We start from the raw sequence: 17,655 nt of genomic DNA on the forward strand, positions 1-17,655 counted from the left end.
CACTCTATCAACTGGGCCACCCAGGTGCCCCAAATCTGTTAGTTTCTTAAAACAATGTTAACTCAGTTTGATTTAAAATAAAATAGAGGGGTCAAACTATTCCAGACAAGAAAACCAGTATGAATTGTTGAACAGATCCCCTTAGCTTGTAAGTTCCTGCTAGAATGCTCTCCGCCCAGTTTTACCAAGTGCCAAGAATAATCAGCTTCTTTCAGAAATCAATGAGACATCAACACCTTTGGATTCTTCAACATTAACCAACTGAAAAGCATATGGCAACTTCTCTAAATTTTACATCTCTCACTTTATTAAAATATAGGTTTTTCAAATAAATATTTTGAACAACCCAAATCAATCAAAGCAATGAGATCACAAAGTGTTGCTTCTTTTTGCAAAGGCGGCACATTGTTAGCTTATACAGATAATCCAACAGCCCCATCCAAAGTCAATTAGGCTGTTTAAAACACACGATAGAGGCTACTTACGATCCCAGAGACACCAAGGACTCTGTAGGGTCAGTCATTTGAATAGGCTCCGAAGCTGGCTTGATCCTTAGAACCTCTGCAAAGCCATCACCAAACCAGCAAGTGACATGCGCTATGTCTACAGTAAAGTAGAAAAGGCGATCCTGGCAGAGCTTCCGTCGATACACAGACCGAGGGTCAGCTGACAGCACAGCCTCAATGGCATGCCTTGCTTCCTCTGCTGATTGAAAATATTTAAATGAAGACTGACTGCCATCTGCAATGAGAATAATACAACTTAATGCTGAAAGTCATGCACGTCAAATTTCATTACAGTGAACTTTAATGTGGAGTTTGGTTGGTTCCTTGATGATCACGTAAAATGAACTGGGTTTGCCAATCTATTCAGTCATTACACAGAATGTCACTTTCAAGTAGTATTTACTATCATTAGATTAAACTTATGCATGCCCCCAATTTTCATGTGCTAAACAAAATCTTCTATCTAATCTCAACACAGACTTTAATTCAATTCCTTGTCATTTTCTTCTGAGAAAGGAAGTATGGTCAGGGAAATGCATTCACAGTCCCAGCATTCTCAGAAAGCCACAAGAAAGAGGACTAAACCCACATATACCCAGAGCTCCAGCTATAGGTAAGAGAAGGTGCCTCAGATAGTTGGTGTCACACCCCTACTTAAAATAACACCCCAGGGGCGACTGGGTGGCTCAGTCGGTTGAGTGTCCAACTTCGGCTCAGGTCATGATCTCACAGTTCGCGAGTCTGAGCCCACACTGGGCTCGCTGCTGTCAGTGCAGAGCCCACTTTGGATCTTCTGTCCCCCTCTCTCTGCCCCGTCCTGCTTGCACTCTCTCTCTCAAAAATAAACATAAAAAAAAAAAAAAAAAGTAACACCACATTCCCTAAGGAACAAGGACATGACAAAACAGATACGCTGAGAAAGTTGAACACCATCACGAGGGAACAAGCCACCCCATGCCACCCAGGTTTATATTTCAGGTAAAAAGATGTTTAACCCTGTTAAGTAGCAAACTTCCTACATTTATATAATTGTGGATGTATTATAATTTTTAAAAATACAGTATGTACAAAACTTAAATAAAAAATTAACTGTGACTTAACTTTTTTTTTTTAATGTTTATTTATTTTGGAGACAGAGAAGGAGACAGAGCACGAGTAAGGAGGGGCAGAGAAAGAGGGAGACACAGAATCTGAAGCAGGCTCCAAGCTTTCAGCACAGAGCCCGACGCGGGACTTGAACTCACACACCGCGAGATCATGACCTGAGCCAAAGTCGGATGCCTAACCGACTCAGCCATCCAGGAGCCCCAACTGTGACCTAACTTTTAATAGCTACAACATAACATACATCCAAATGAAGGCTGGGCCCTTCCAGGAAGGTATGTGATTTAAACAGTGTTGTCCCTATTCAAAATATCGTCTGGAGTGGTGGTAGATCTTTATTCTTCTGCAAGTAAATTCAATTTTTAGACAACAGCCAAAAATCACTCTGGGCTATATCCAATAAGTAAGTTTGTAAGTAAAGCCATGAAGTTCAATTTTTGGTCAAAAACGAAGGACCAACCAATTCAAATGCTGATCACACAGAATCCTTTAAAAAAACAAAGACAAAAACAAAAAAAAGAAGGACCAATTATGCAGTGCTAATATTCCTTTATTGCATGGCTCATAAAAGGACTCCAGGGCCACTCAAAAAAGAGGAGCTTTAAAAACATCACACTCTTTAATTAAACAGTGTAACTGGTAAAAGCTCCAGGCCTTTGGTTGTTCACCTGGCACCTCACTTCTCTGACAACTAAACCTTCCAAGTTTAGCTCAAATACTCTTTCCTCCAGGAAGCCTTCCCAGGTTTCCTCTCTGCTCCCCAAGTCACAATCCTTCTCTGCCTCATGTACCCACAACACTCCGTTCCAGCACCAATCCCCACGTCCTCCCCCACCACCCCAACACACACAACACGCTGCCATTCAATATCTTTTCTCTTTTCTAGACTATAAACTTCCCGAGGTCATTTCTTATTTCTGTACTGGCTCCAAATTCTGTTCTAAATCAGTCCTTGTTTTAAAGTTACATTTCATAATTCTTTTTAATGATTTTTTTAAATCAATAAGGCATACTGTAATCTCTCAGACACATAGCACTAGAGTTTGAAAAAGATAAAACTTTCCAAAGTACGAAGCATTCACTGATAACCGCAGGCCAAAGGGTAAGTATAAATACAAAGTATCTTCCAGGCAGCACTGCTTTCTTTGTTCTATCACAAAATCCTTTTAAACTTACCTTCCTCCTCCCATCAACTGTATACAATGATGAAACAACTTTCATAAACAGAATTGTTTTTTAAGTTTTTTATTCATTTATTTGAGAGAGAGAGAGAGAGTAAGCATGAGAAGGGCAGAGAAAGAGAAAGAGAGAGAGAGAGAGAGAGAGAGAGAATATGAATCCCAAGCAGGCTCTGCACTCATGAGATCATGATCCAAGTCGAAATCAAGAGGTGGATGCTTAACTGACTGAGCCACCCAGGTGCCCCATAAACAGAACTTCTTAAATACAGAGGTCAATTTAAAAATTAAATGCTTTGTTTAAACACAAAGCATTAGGGAAGAACGAGAAACACATCCTGGAGTGGCGGACGAAATCAGACACACTCTTGGCAACTTAACTGACTACTTCTTACTGGAATCACTGCAGCTACCTCTTAACAGCCCCTTCCTTCACTCTAGATTGCTGCTCGGGATCTGCTGTGGACAGGGGAAACCAGATTACAATGTTTGTTAAAAACCATGTGGTAAAGTAAACATGCTCCCAGTAAAAGCCCTGTGGCCCCTCTTCTACAGTGAAAGGTATGTCTTTAGGGCTGGGACTTTATGGTGACAATAACTGTGCTAAGAGACCCTTTACCTCTTACTCTTGGGCTCTGTGCCACCTGATGGAATAAGATGGGATATTTCTCTAGTCAGACAGTAAAACAGATGAAAAAATGTAATTGACATAAGTATAGAACAAGCATAATTTAGCTTCTGAATGCTGTTTGAAAACCCCAGGAACTACTGTAACAGACTGATAAGAGGACTTAAATCACGAGCCACCTCATGAGGCAACAGCCATTCTCAGAAACACTTTACTGAGTTTTGGGACTCACTGTACTGAACAACGTGGCTGAATGGAAGTCGTCAGATGGTGGTGTTGCCCAAATATTATTTTATACTCCTGCATTTCTTACGACCAGTCATCCTGACAAATATGCTGTATGACTGCCCTCAGAAATACCAAATTTGACTAAAGTTCTCATTCAGAAATAAGAAACAGAAAGTACCTGGTACACCTCCTGAACTGAGGTGCTCAAGATCCATCTCTGCGTGAGGAGTAAACCGCACTTCCAAGGTGGCCACAGGGGCCTCTCTCACCCACGCGGGGACCACGCTGCAGTGGGCTGCATCAGCCCTCCTGGGACGGCAGTGAAGGACCACAGGCTGGACCTCTGTACTACTTCCTTGTGCAATCACTGCTTCTTTCCCTCTCCTTTGCCTCCTTTCTGTACCTTCCTCTGAGAACCTCTTCTCCAGGAAATATGGGCCGATTTGCTCTTCTGCCACACTTGGACTCTGATCACTTCTGGATTCGACACCCAAATCTCCCACTATCTCTCTGTGCTTAGGGGAGTTTCGCCGGATTTGTGTTGAGCTGTCACATTTCATATAGTTTTCTCCTGAAGTTCTGTCTTCGGCACATTTAAGTTTCTCCTCAGTGTGACCATAGTGTTGTGGTTTATCATACCTTGAGAGCTGTTGCTGGTCATAGCTGTCAGTCTTGCCACCGGACCGGGGCGTGTTTGGGTGCTTATATTGGTTATTCTGTAAATTAAAGTCCTGTAAATGTTCAATCAAATTTTGTGGTGAGTCATACTCAGCTATGTAGGGCTTTATGTCTAGGACAGGTGTGCCATGAATCATGTCAATTCCAGAAAGGTATATGGCTCCACCTATAATGTGAAAAATACCTCGTCTTAGAAATAATAACAATGAAGAATAGTGCAAACAATTATAAACTAACACCATCCTTTTATGTCTCACCAAGCTTACTCACAATTCTCTTACACGCCAGGCTCTCTGATACCTGGTACCAAAACACCCTTTTCATTCTACCTGGAAACCCATCCTCTTCTTTACTTGTCAAACTCCTGCATGTTCTTTAAGGCTCTTAATATAACATCTCTTCTACAAAGCCTTTCTGGCTCTCTCTCTCTCTCAAAAAAGGAATAAATGTTAAGAAAAAAAAATTTTTTTTAAACATGACCAACACAGGAAACTGATTTCTACAACATGCTCACTGTGAATGAGCCTGGAACTTTGGAATGAGGACTTTGGATTTCCTAGGTGATGGATTATGCCTAACAACGTCTGCAGAAGGAGGAAAGGCATTGTAACATGGGTAAAAATTCATGGGATTTAGTCAGACAACCACTTGGCTGGATGCTATTAGGAAAATTATCAAACATCAAAGAGCCTCAGTTCCTTCATCCATGGAAGTAAGACTGCTACCCTATCAAGCCCAAAGAGACACTGAACATACGTGAACCCTCTTTACAAACTGTCAAGCACCACATAAATACTAGAAGTCACCATAACACTTATTTGTTAAGAATGCCTACAGTATTATTGTATTTGCCTTTTACATTTCTCGTTTGATCTCCCTGTTAGAATTCAAGTTCTTCTACAGTGCAGGGATTTTTTATCTGATTTGTTTACCACTATACCTCAGCACCTAGAACAATCCCTGGCACATTTATAGTGCTCAGAAAATATGTGTGGGTTACATGAATGATCATAAAATGTTCCAGTACTACTACCCAAGCTGGTTAGCCATCACAAACTGATAAAGCTCAAGTTGAACTGGCTACAGAATTTTCCTGGAAAACCTCCCTAAGGCCCAGCTGAATACAATCCAGGGGAGGAAGTTCAAGTTCTGGGATAAAACAAACAAAATAACTGGTCTTACCTATTTAGTACTAAGCAGCCTGAAAACTACTCTTAGAACTTTTGTCTCATAAGATCCTAAAAAATACTGTGGAGTTCCAGAGAGGGCAGGTCCTGCTCCTGAGCCCATTTTACAAACAAGCAAGCTAAGGCTTGGAATGGTCTTCTGATTCCCAGTATACCTATTTCATCTTTTGCCTAACAAATGTGCTTATTAGGTCAGAGTGATTCAAGAACAGGATGCTTTACTAACAAACAAAACAAAGATACAAACCAAAACTCAAAAATACAGAGAATAGATTGGTGGCTTCCAGAGAGAAGAGGGTGGGGAGATGGGTGAAATGGCTGAAATGGACCAAGAGGTACAAACTTCCAACTGTAAAATAAATGAGTCATGGGGATGTGATGTATAGCACAGTGACTACAGTCAATAATACGGTCTCATATATTTGAAAGTTGTTGAGAGTAAATCTTGGAAATTCACATTATAAGAAAAAAAACTTTTGTAACTCTGTATGGTGACAAATGGTTACTAGACTTATTACGATGATGATTTCACAATGCATATAAATATTGAATTATATAGTACAATTGAAACTAACATATCATTTATACTTTAATAAGAAAAAAAAAAAAAAAAAAGAAAAGGATGCTTCCAAAAAATGTATGGTCCATTAACTAGGCTATATATGAACACACAGTTAAGACTAATCTGATATTCTACACAGGTACTTCCACAATCTGACAGGTATTAAATATTATAGCGAGATTCATCACAGATCCTTTGCCACACATCAGAGTTAACAGCTGTGCTACAGCCATGACGCACGTCCAGTTCCTCAAAGGTGCAAGGAAGAAATAATACAACACCACCCTGTGTGTTTACCATATCTCCACATACAACCAGTTACTGTGTATTAATTCTGAAAGTGACCAATTATTTTTGAATTATTTTGTATTTATTGTATTCCAAGTCAAAGAAAATTTGGTTACTAATGTAAAGATTATGAAATCTTTCATTATTTTAAAATAACTTAATAAATTCTGACATATGTGATGATATAATCAGACTCTGAGCATCCTATGAGCACTGATTTCTAAGTGTAACATTCCTTGAGTCATTTCATTTTCTTCAACGTCTGATAGTTCTCAGGGGTTCGCACCATTGGTAATCATCTGAATAACAGGCAGTGGTGAATACTACATTGGCTTTAGAAGACTTCTTTTGGGTAAGGATAAAAAGATAAAAGTAGAAAGGAAATGTTTTACCTTCTACCTTTTCCAGCTTGGCCAGAGTCAATCCTATTGCATTGGGACGATGAGGGCTCCTTGTGGAGAAAACTCCAGTCTTTGCGCCATTCAGCCTAGGAGGCTGCACTTTCGCCTTACAGCTCAAATGACCATTTTTGTGAAAAACAAACAAAATCCTATTGAAAATAAACCAAACCACTGAGTAAGAAAAGAACACAAGTTAATGTATCATAATGATTTGAGGGGAAACAATCTTTAATCCCATAAATTAGAACTGAAACAATGCTTTTAATGGTATTAAAATGTAAGCAATGAGGGGGAAAATACCATTCTGATTCCCTGAAGGGAGGCAGAGTTTTATTTCCATATCCTTTGCCTCTAACACAATTACTGGCATATGGTAGGAACTTAGCAAATGTTTGTGAAGTGCCTAAATGAGCAAAATTTACGAAGTAAATGCCTTCTGTTTGCCAGGCAGTATGCTAGACAATTTTATACTCATTTCATTTAATTCTCTTAACAAGTGTAAGATTTGTAATTTATCCCCATTAAGAATGAGGAAATTGTGGGGTGCCTGGGTGGCTCAGTTGGTTAAGCATCCGACTTCGGCTCAGGTCATGATCTCACGGTTCATGAGTTCAAGACTGCATTGTGCTCTGTGCAGACAGCTCAGAGCCTGGAGTCTGCTTCAGATTCTGTGTCTCCCTCTCTCTCTGCCCCTCCCCTGCTCACGCTCTGTCTCTCTCTCTCTCTCTCTAAAATAAACATAAAAAAAAAGTGTGTCTTTAAAAAAAAAAAAATGAGGAAAATGAGGCTCAGAAATGTTAAATAACTTGACTAGGCACTCCTAAACAAAACACAAAAGAAGGAAGCCAAGAAGAGAAACAACAGATTTGAATTCATTAAGTTTATGACTACACAATGTCATCTCAGGAGAAAATGTCTGCTACCTGTATAATGGATGATGAGTTAATATCTGTGGTATATAAACTGTTCCTACATATCACAAAGAAAAGGACAACTCATAAGAAATTAAGCCAAGAACATGAATAGACAACTCACAAAAGAGTAAAAAATAGCAACCATATGAAAAGATGTTGAACCTAATAATTTAGAAATTGAACTGAAAAATAAAATACTGTTTTTCCCTGTCAGGCAAAAATGTAAAAAAAAACTGATAACATATAGTGTCAGCAAGAACGCAGAGAAAAGGTCATTTTTATACATCTTTGAAACATAAATTAAGCTTACTAAAGTGCAATTTGGCAGTAGGTCTCCAAAGTTATAAACATGCACCCCCTCTAGCTCGATATCCATTTCTGATACCCTATTTGTAAAAAATACCCAAGTGTCAAGAATTGTGTCTAAGAAGGTTTGTTACAGCACTACTGTAATACCAAAATAACTATCCATTAGCAAGAGAATGGTCAAATCATGGTATATCCATATTTTCCAAAAGCAGACAGCCATCAAAGCAAAAAGGATAAATCTCTATGTACTGTCATGATATATACTGTTGAGTGAAGAAAACATATTCCATTGTTTAAAACACTCACTCCCAATGTGTATGTATATGCTTCTATGTGTATTAAAAAAGGAAAAGAAAAAGCCTGGTAGGATATACACCAAGCTGTTAACAACAATAATCTCTGAAGAGTGTAAGGGGGTGAGGATGAGAGAGGAGAAAAATAGGAGGGATACAGAAAAATCTCTTTATATAGATCCAGACCTATTTTTTTTATATCAGTAAATGTTTTTAACTTAATTAATTTAACCAAGATCCTACAAACTAGGTCAGACACTCATGTTTTTACTCTACCCACATCTCCAAATTAACGTGAAATATAAACTATTTCAGAATAAATACCTAATTTTAGGTCTTCACTTTAAAATTAGACCAAGCCATACTGGTGATGCTGGAGTGAGGAAGAATGGACAGAGACAGAATTCCAAGTGACAATCAGTAACACTAGTATAACGCAGGTCCTAATATAGGTAACACTTTATTATTTAAAGTATCCAGATTTCTAAAGCTCTTTTGTCTTTAGGAAGAATAGACTTAATTCTTCATGGGTCTAGAGTAGAGTCATGCAAACTTTTTCTGTAAAGGGTCAAACAGTAAATATTTGAGGGTTTGCAGGCCAACCAGTCTCTGTTGTAACTGTTCAACTCTGCCACTAAACCACAAAAGCAGCTACACACAATACATAAATGAATAGGAGTGGCTGTGTTCCCATAAACATATTTACAAATATAGGAGGTAGATGTATTTGGTCCATGGGCTGTAGCTTGCTGACCCCTGGTCCAGAAGACAATAGGTACCCACAGGCAGAATCAAGAAGGTCTGCAGATTTCAGCTTGACAGAAGGCATTTATTATAGTCAGAACCAACTGCAAATGGAACATGCCCCCTCAGTGGATTCCAAGCTTCCATGAGGTTGCTCAAGATATACAGACAATCACGTGTGAGAACATGGTACGTGAATTCCATGCAATAGGAAGGATGGTCTGGATGGCAGACTCCAAGATTGCCTTCAACTGGAGTACTTTACTCAAGGGCTAGTTCTGGCCCAAAGAACCACTTCTAATTATAAAACAACTTACCAAACATGAGAAAACTGTTCTAAGCCCATCAAGGAATGTTCAGGATTATTAAAGATGCTCTTCCGAATTCTCAAACAAGCTCGCGAATGGCTACAAACAGATGGCTGCCTTGGAGTACCATTCTTGGCTGAGAAACAGGATTCCAAGTAGCCAACTGGCTCAGTTAAAAGATTCCCTACAGAAGAAAATCAGGTAAGAAATCATTAGTCAAAATGTCAAATAAAGATGTAGGAAAACATGTTTTCTTTAATGCACTGAATTCATAGTTTTAACATCTACCAAGTGTTATGCAACTATTAAAAATGATTCATATAGTATCATGAATATATATAAATAGCCTCATTATTACATACACATTATTATATCCCTTTGGATGATGAGCCAGAAAGAGTACAGGTCTAAGAAAAGAAAGACAGGGAGCATTTTTAGATGTTCTACTATGACCATAAATCAAATTCTATGTTACCATTTTCTAAGGCATGTGACTTTGGTTAGGGCTAAAACGGTATTTACTATAGAGGGAATAACACACACACAAAGTTAAATGAGAACTGTCACAGCACATGTAGGGAACAAGCTAGTTTGCTTGGCTAGAGTATGAAAGATAAGGCAAAGAATAATTAAAGATAAGGAGACAGACGTTGTATACAGATATCCTCATGCTTTTCATAAGTCTGCATTAAGCCACTGCACATTTACAGAAGACCTACATTAGTACCTGTTTTTGCTAATCAAAAGAAATCCAATGTTTATTTTTACCAAAAAAGGCAAAAATTGAAAATACTGTTCAGTATCTGTTTTGCAGAGAGCTGTTATAGATGCAGGGTGCACCTCAAGGTGTGAGATCGGCCCCACCCAGGTCCTTCCCCAGGAAGCATCTGAGCATCAAGACACTAGATTTTTGAACTTTGTCTGTGAGCATCTGTGGTTTATCTTGTTTTGTGCATCCACTAGCAAGATGTGTCCTCAGGTAACAGAAAAGCCTAAGAGAGATTATTTTTTGCATTGAGGAATGCTCAAAATATTTTCCATATAAATTAATGGTAACTACTTTGCATTATGCCATTTCAGCTTATGAAACATTTTGTAGGGATGCTCTACTTTTGGATAGTGGGGAAAACGTGTCCAAATAGGGATGCATTCAATTAAAAACAGAACATACAAAACAAAGTTGTTTAAGCAATAAAGGGAGTACATGGGATCATACTACTAAAATGTCTAGACACAGGGTAGATTTCAGATTAGGCTTGTCCAGTAGCTCTCTGCCCCTTTAGAATGTAAGCTCCCTGTGGGCAGGAGTTTTTCTGTCTTGTTTACTGCAGTGTTCACTGTCTATATTGCATGCACGGGGGTAGATACTCAAAAAATTCATGTTACATGGAAAAAAGCATTAAGTCTAACCTGATTAAAATGGGAATTGAAAAAGTGAAAGAACATAATCCCATTTATGAAAGTTTGTTTATACATTCACCTAAATATGTACATGTATGCTGAGAAAACTATTTGGAAGGATATTCACCAAAATGTTAACATTTTGGTAAATGGATGTGGTAACATGTAAAATGGATACTGAGATTTTTGGATTATTTTTATATTTGACTTTGTAATTTATAGAATATTTGAACTTTTTATAATAATTAGAAACCCTTTTTTTTTCCTAAGTGGCAACTCCTTTCAAAAGAAGGAAACCCAGGGGCGCCTGGGTGGCTCAGTCGGTTGAGCGTCCGACTTCGGCTCAGGTCACGATCTCGCAGTCCGCGGGTTCGAGCCCCGCGTCGGGCTCTGGGCTGATAGCTCGGAGCCTGGAGCCTGCTTCCAATTCTGTGTCTCCCTCTCTCTCTGCCCCTCCCCCGTTCATGCTCTGTCTCTCTCTGTCTCAAAAATAAATAAACGTTAAAAAAAAAAAAAAAAAAAAAAAAAAAGGAAATCTGGCTAGCCAGTATCAATATAGGTTTCAAGTCCAATGTATCCACAGCTAATTTACAAATAACTTTTTTTTTCTTTACATTTCATGAAAGCTTTACTAACTTCTTTTAAGAGATGATATAAAGACACTCTAGACCATCATTTTATTTCCAGCTTCCATTACCAGCATAGGTGGTGAGATTATAGGCCTGGTAGTTTCCCTCACAGCACCCTTCTTTACTTTTCACTTATAAAAACTATATTATTGGCTACATATAAAATATTATATGTAACACATATATATTAGAGCATCATATTATGAAATCTTGTGTACTCACCACAGATCCCAAGAACTAGAGTTTTACCAACAAATTGTTATCTTTTAATGTTGTTTCTCTCCTAGGGCACACCCATCCTTCCCGCTGAGATAAACAGGTGCCTGAATGGGGTCTTTGTCACTCACTTCTTTTTCTAATGTAGTTTTTTAAATATAATTTTATCACATGTATATGCATGCCTACATAATTTTTATTTTGTCTTTGAACTCTATAAAAACTGGTATTAAACTACATGTTATCTTCTCAGGCTTGCTTTTTCTCTCTCAATATTATGATTCTAAGATACTTCCATACTGTGTATGTTTTTGAGGACTTTAAATATTTTTTCAATATGTTTACAGGCCTTCTTTTGTTTATCCTTATCCATGTTCCTGTGGAATAAAGACAGTAAATAAAGATGAAGAAACTGAGGCCAAACAAGTCTCTAGAGTTCCATTAAAATGTCATAAAGAAACATGGCCAAAAAAACAGCCCTAACCTAGTAAGTTGGGATCCCTGTGTCCTGTTTTCATTTAACAAACACTTTCCAGGTGTATACAATTGCCAGACACTGAGCTAAGTTTGGGTAAAAGAAACAACAAGAGCTCTTATCATAGTGGAATTAACAGTTGTGAAGAATCTCACAATACTTCAATATCGTGGAAAAAATATTTAAAGCACCTAGTATAACACCAAGTGCTCAGCAAAGAGTGTTTTTCAAAGCTCTTACTTAGGCCTTTCCCTCATTTTAACAGTATTACAATTGTATTAATTGTGTAATAAGAGAAAAACCAACAGTTATTAATGCAGAGTTTTTGTACACAAGGTAATTCTGGTCTTCTTGACCTCTTGCTTGGACTGTTAAATTACCCTTACTATATAATTCATGTCCCCCACGCAGGTCCCTCTCCCTGTTAAAATATACTACACCAATCCTCTAGACTCTGTTCCTTAATTTTATGCTACCCCCCTTTTTTTTAGGTTTATTTATTTATTTTGAGAGAGAGCACAGGGGAGTTGGGAGGGGCAGAGAGAGGGAGAGAGAGAGAATTCCAAGCAGGCTCAATACTGTCAGGGCAGAGCCCATTGAGGGGCTCCAATTCACCAACCATGAGATCATGACCTGAGCCAAAATCAAGAGTCGGAAGCTACACCAACGGAGCTACTCTAGGCGCCCCGCTACCCTCTAACTTTAAATTTTCCACTTTTCACCATTAAGAGACTTTCTATTTCTTACACTGGTATTTAAGGTTCTCTACAATCCTGAATCCAATCAACGGTTCCCACCCACCCCCGCCCCCCATCCATCCAATATTTCAGACTTACAGCTCCCCAATCCCATGCTATGTAGACCTCTGAGCCCTGCTCCTTCCTGTCAAAATATAAGCCTGCAATCTGGCACTGTGCAACAACTTTTTAAAATGAGCACAACCTCTGACCAAGTAGAAGTACTTTTAGCAAATTTAATCTAAGTTAAACATTTATCACACACACAAAGATTTTAGTTTTAACAATTTTCTTCAGAACAATGAAAACTGGCAGTACCCTAAACGTCCAGCAATAGCGAACTGGTTAGTTAGAACACATCTCTAAAGAAAAATAATGTGCAATCCCTTAAAATTATTAATGGTCACAGATTTATATGAAACTTGTTTTAGAAAGAAGTTACAAAACAATGGGGTCACATATCAATTCATTTTTCTAGCGTGCATGCACTGAAACAAGTATGGTAGGTTGACACCAAGATATTAACAGTGGTTTTCTCTGGATGATGGTGCACTTTGACTTTCTTCCATTTGCTTCTAATTTCTAAAAGTAATATTCTGCTATGATGAAGGGAAAATAAACCCATGCCCATCTTTCCAGGCCCACTTTAAAAAGATTTCCCGTCTCTCCGCCCCAGAACTTTCCCACGTCTCCCTCCTCACTTCCTACAGCACAGGAGGCCTCTCTCTTGGGGCATTTATTAGTTCCTAACGCGCGTTAACACCAACGTTCACATCCTATCTCTCCCACAGGCTCAAGAACCCCCTGAGAGAAAGGCCGTTACACTGCACGTGGCTGTTCCGGCCATCACGCCTAAACCAAGCCAACCACAGCTACCCAGAACAGATGACATCATCCCACTCGCCTCAGCAAAATCACGTGGTCGCTGGTGCACGTGATCCGTGGCTTCGCGGTAAGTACAATGACGCACTTCGATTCAAGTTCTCACATTTTACGTCCCTCTCTGCACTGAAGTCGGAGGCCTGAGCCTAGGCCTCTTTTGGGTGTGAACCGCCGGTCTCTTAGAAGTTACCTGTTTCCAAAGCCGGCTTCACGCACCCGCACGGGGTCGCTGTGGCTTCAGGCCCTGTCTCCTCCAAGACGCGCATGGCTACTTTTCACTGAGGTGCCGACCCAACTCGGGAGACTTTCCGCTTCCTGTGTCCGAACTTGGTGCCTGCGCAGAAGCCGCGCTGGCGGGGTGGTGCGGGCTCAGGGGCTGGCGCATGCGCGGAGAGGGACGCGAGCTCACTGCGGGTGGCGCTGGCGGCCCCTGTAAAGTTAGGGTTGGAGCGCTGAAGCCATTGCCCGGCCTCGGTTCCTTTCCCGGGTCCGGGCCTCCGTTGACTTTAGCGGATCCGCTGCGATTCCCCGCCAGTCAGCGACTCCGCGTTCCATTGCTTGCCAGTGGGGACATTCGATGACGATTTATGCACTAAGATGTCTCTCTCGAATTTTTAAAGAAAAAGGATGGATATATGCAGTTACCACATTAGCATAATTATCGGATGTTGGGAAATGTTAGAAATTCTTGCGTGGTAGGAATACACAGATGATTATTTATACTTATGTATATTCAATTTTTCCACAGTAAAAACGATGTATTGTCAGCAAGGAACCCCAAGTAAGCCTTATTTAAAGTCTAATGGATGGGGAGCCTCACACTGGAATAGGGGGTAAGTGGGGAGTTTTTTGTGTGCTCCATACTTTGCGGGAATTGAAGCGAGAATGAAATTGAGGGTCAATATGCCATGTACACAGAAGAGATTGTAATCTTTGTTTCTGGACAGCTCTGAAAAGGGCCAAATAGAATCGTATTTTCATCCCATGCGATGACCAGTTATCCTTGTAACGATACTATCCTTTTACCTACTTACTTGTAACGTCATCTCTCACCTATATCAAGTTTCTCTGCGTATGTAATTCAGTATATGGGCTTTTTATCCTGTTTGTGGTGGGGAGAATAAATGGCTTGCAATATAAAATATTCAAAAGCATGCAAATCCACAGATTTTAAACGCACAACCATGAAAAGCTGTCGCTAAACCTTTTCATTTGTTATGGAGTAATAAATAGATCACTAGCAGAAAATAACCAGCAGGAGCCAAAGATTGAAAGAGAAGGTTGTGGTTGAAAACACACTCACGCACACACACACACATACACATACACACACACTTTAAAATTGATCACATTCATAAATATGTCTTCTGTCGTCTGTCCATGAAAATTTGAAAAAAAATGCCATTTATCTGTTTCCAGGGGAAATGCTGTTAATCAGTGTGTCTGCAGAAACAAGTTTGAGAACAATTAAGCTATATACACTCTGTGAAACTGGCACTGTAATAGCTGTGTTTGCCACTAGATGGTGGTGTTGAAAGTGATAGTATTGCTTAATTTGTGGACAGACTAGTGTGGAAATGTATTTGCCCTCCTGACCTTAGATATCATTATCTAATGATAATCACGAAAAAAAAAAATGCATTCCCAAGTGTGGCAAGTACTGAGATGCAAAGCAGATTTGGAGACACTGATGTAGATTGCCACATCTAAATTTCAAAGGTAAAATTTTTTGTTCTGGAAAATAGGAATTTAAATATGTAACACTTTTATTATATGATTTGAGGTTTTTATTATCCTTTCTAGAGTTATGTAAGATTATTTGTAATTTATAAGGCAACCTTCTGGGGCGCCTAGGTGGCCCAGTTGGTTAAACACCTGGTTCATGATTTTGGCTGAGGTCATGATCACAAGGTTTGTGAGTTCGAGCCCTCTGTCGGGCTCTAAACGGACAGTACGGAGTCTGCTTGGGATTCTATCTCCCTCTCTGCCCCTCCCCACTCAAAATAAATAAATAAAAACTTTGTAAGGCAATCTTTTCTTTGGAGGTAAAATCTAGGAATCTGCCTTTAAAAAAACTAAATGCTGGGGCTCCTGGGTGGCTCCATTGGTTAAGCGTCTGACTTCAGCTCAGGTCATGATCTCATGGTTCGTGAGTTCAAGCCCCTCATTGGGCTCTGTGCTGACAGCTTGGAGCCTGGAGCCTGCTTCAGATTCTGTGATTCCCTCTATCTCTGCCCCTCCCCCGCTTGTACTCTGTCTCTGTCTCTCTCAAAAATAAGTAAAAACGTTAAAAAAATTTAAAAAAAAAAACACTAAATGCTTCTAATACAGGTGGTCATGAGCCTACAGTTACAGAACACTTCCCCTTGCAATGGTTCTTAATCTTTCACTTGGATGAAGGATCCCTGAAAAACAATTAAAGCTTTGGGACTTCTCATGAGATCATTTTAGATTTAGTAGCATGTGTTTCATGGATTTTTAAGAACCACCATTGTACCTACCATGAGAGGAGGGTAGTACAAAGTGGGCTTAGATGGTTGCAAAACTTTTGATTCTGTGACCTCAACGTTTTAAGCCAAGAAGAAAACTGGAAAATGTTTAGATGCACACTGGTGTTTGAATAAGAATAGTGAGAAAGCAGAGATTGTGTGTATACAGGGAGTGGGGTGAGAGGGCAGCAGAAAGGGTCCTAAAAGGTAAAAAGAGAAGATCCCTCTCCTTCTAACATTCTATATTCTTCATTCCATCTACTTTGTCATCTGTTTCACCTTTATGCCCCTGTGCATGGCACGTATGCAAATCTCTTATGGTTCCTCTTTAATGCAACACTATTAGAACATGAAACTTCCATCTACCCTTTTCTGACTAATGTTGACCCACTCTGGCAGATGAAATTGAGACCAGATTTTCTAAGATTAGACCCAGCATGAAAAGTACTAAGGAAGTTAGATGTTACTTTAGGTGAGTACCCAGCCTCTCTGAGGTTATTCCCTCATCTATAAAACTGGAATGATAATCACTGCCCTGCCAATTTCATACACTCCTGAGCAAATCAGTGTATATCAAAGTATAAATTCTGAAGTGCCATCCAGATATAAAGGACTATTATATGGTTATTCTGCCCTCAATATGTCACTTGAGTAATATAATGGAGTATGAGTAATCATTGTATGATGCATACACCCCAAGAGGAAAAAAATGTAATGTTTGTGGGGGAATGTGTGCAAACAGGAAGGAAAGAGCATTGTACCCTCCCCATACACTAGTGGTCCTCAACTGTAGCTGCACAAGGTTCACCTGGAGAGCTTTTTAAATATTCTAAATGCAATGTCATATCGGAGATTGGATCCTGAAGCCAAAAAAGGACATTAGCACAAAAACTAATGAAATCCAAATAATGGTAATGTCACCTGTCTTAATTTCTTAAGTTTTGATAAATGGACCATGGTTATAGAACATGTTAACATTAGGATAAACTGGGTGAGAGGTATACAGAAACTTCTGTACTGTCTTTACAAATTTTCTTTAATTTCTAAAATTATTCCTCAAAGAATATTTGAAACAACAACAAAAAAAAATAAACTAAAAAATTAAAATACCTATGCCTGGATGTCGTCCTAGGCAGGTAAATCAGAATCCCTGGGGAGGCACAGCTGTAATTTTTATTTTTTATTTTATTTTATTTTTTTTAATTTTTTTTTTAACGTTTATTTATTTTTGAGACAGAGAGAGATAGAGCATGAACGGGGGAGGGTCAGAGAGAGAGAGACACAGAATCTGAAACAGGCTCCAGGCTCTGAGCAGTCAGCACAGAGCCCGACGCGGGGCTCGGACTCACATACCGCGAGATCGTGACCTGAGCCGAAGTCGGACACTTAACCGACTGAGCCACCCAGGCGCCCCTGTAATTTTTAAATCTACCTCAGTGGTTCTAATATATCCTGAGTGTTAAGAACCTCTGTTCTACACTACGAATGCTTGAGGGAC

General features: G+C 39.4%; 1 protein-coding gene and 1 long non-coding RNA gene across 7 annotated transcripts in view; one reads left to right on the forward strand and one right to left on the reverse strand.

The window, feature by feature from the left end:
* Nucleotides 1-5: 5 nt before the first annotated feature.
* On the reverse strand, nt 6-13,935 carry TRMO (tRNA methyltransferase O). Of its 6 annotated transcripts, none has more exons than XM_042914041.1 (6): nt 13,488-13,591; nt 11,581-11,951; nt 9,338-9,512; nt 6,752-6,909; nt 3,823-4,488; nt 6-741 (listed from the first exon to the last, which is right to left on the reverse strand). In XM_042914041.1, the coding sequence occupies exons 3-6, from the start codon at nt 9,364-9,366 to the stop codon at nt 482-484; spliced, it is 1,113 nt and encodes a 370-aa protein (XP_042769975.1). In that variant the 5' UTR covers nt 9,367-9,512; nt 11,581-11,951; nt 13,488-13,591; the 3' UTR covers nt 6-481. The 6 variants fall into 6 exon arrangements, with proteins under 6 accessions (XP_042769975.1, XP_042769974.1, XP_042769971.1 ...); XM_042914040.1 differs by lacking the exon at nt 13,488-13,591 and adding an exon at nt 12,059-12,255; XM_042914037.1 differs by lacking the exons at nt 11,581-11,951; nt 13,488-13,591 and adding an exon at nt 13,859-13,935.
* LOC122205567 overlaps nt 13,863-17,655 on the forward strand; it is a 37,480-nt gene continuing 33,687 nt past the window's right edge. Inside the window, exons 1-2 of the long non-coding RNA XR_006196137.1 lie at nt 13,863-13,951; nt 14,417-14,501. This is a non-coding gene — a long non-coding RNA (uncharacterized LOC122205567). The remainder of the gene's footprint in view (nt 13,952-14,416; nt 14,502-17,655) is intronic.

The sequence above is a fragment of the Panthera leo genome, chromosome D4, assembly GCF_018350215.1.
Source record: "Panthera leo isolate Ple1 chromosome D4, P.leo_Ple1_pat1.1, whole genome shotgun sequence".
Taxonomy (NCBI): domain Eukaryota; kingdom Metazoa; phylum Chordata; class Mammalia; order Carnivora; family Felidae; genus Panthera; species Panthera leo.

Excerpts from the sequence above, each read along its gene's own strand:
- TRMO (XM_042914037.1), bottom strand. The coding sequence starts at position 13,934 with ATGCGCGTCTTGGAGGAGACAGGGCCTGAAGCCACAGCGACCCCGTGC. Across the intron at positions 4,489-6,751 it reads CAAGCTGGAAAAGGTAGAAG|GTGGAGCCATATACCTTTCT; the intron begins GTAAAACATTTC and ends TTCACATTATAG. Across the intron at positions 742-3,822 it reads CAGTTCAGGAGGTGTACCAG|ATGGCAGTCAGTCTTCATTT; the intron begins GTACTTTCTGTT and ends TTCTCATTGCAG.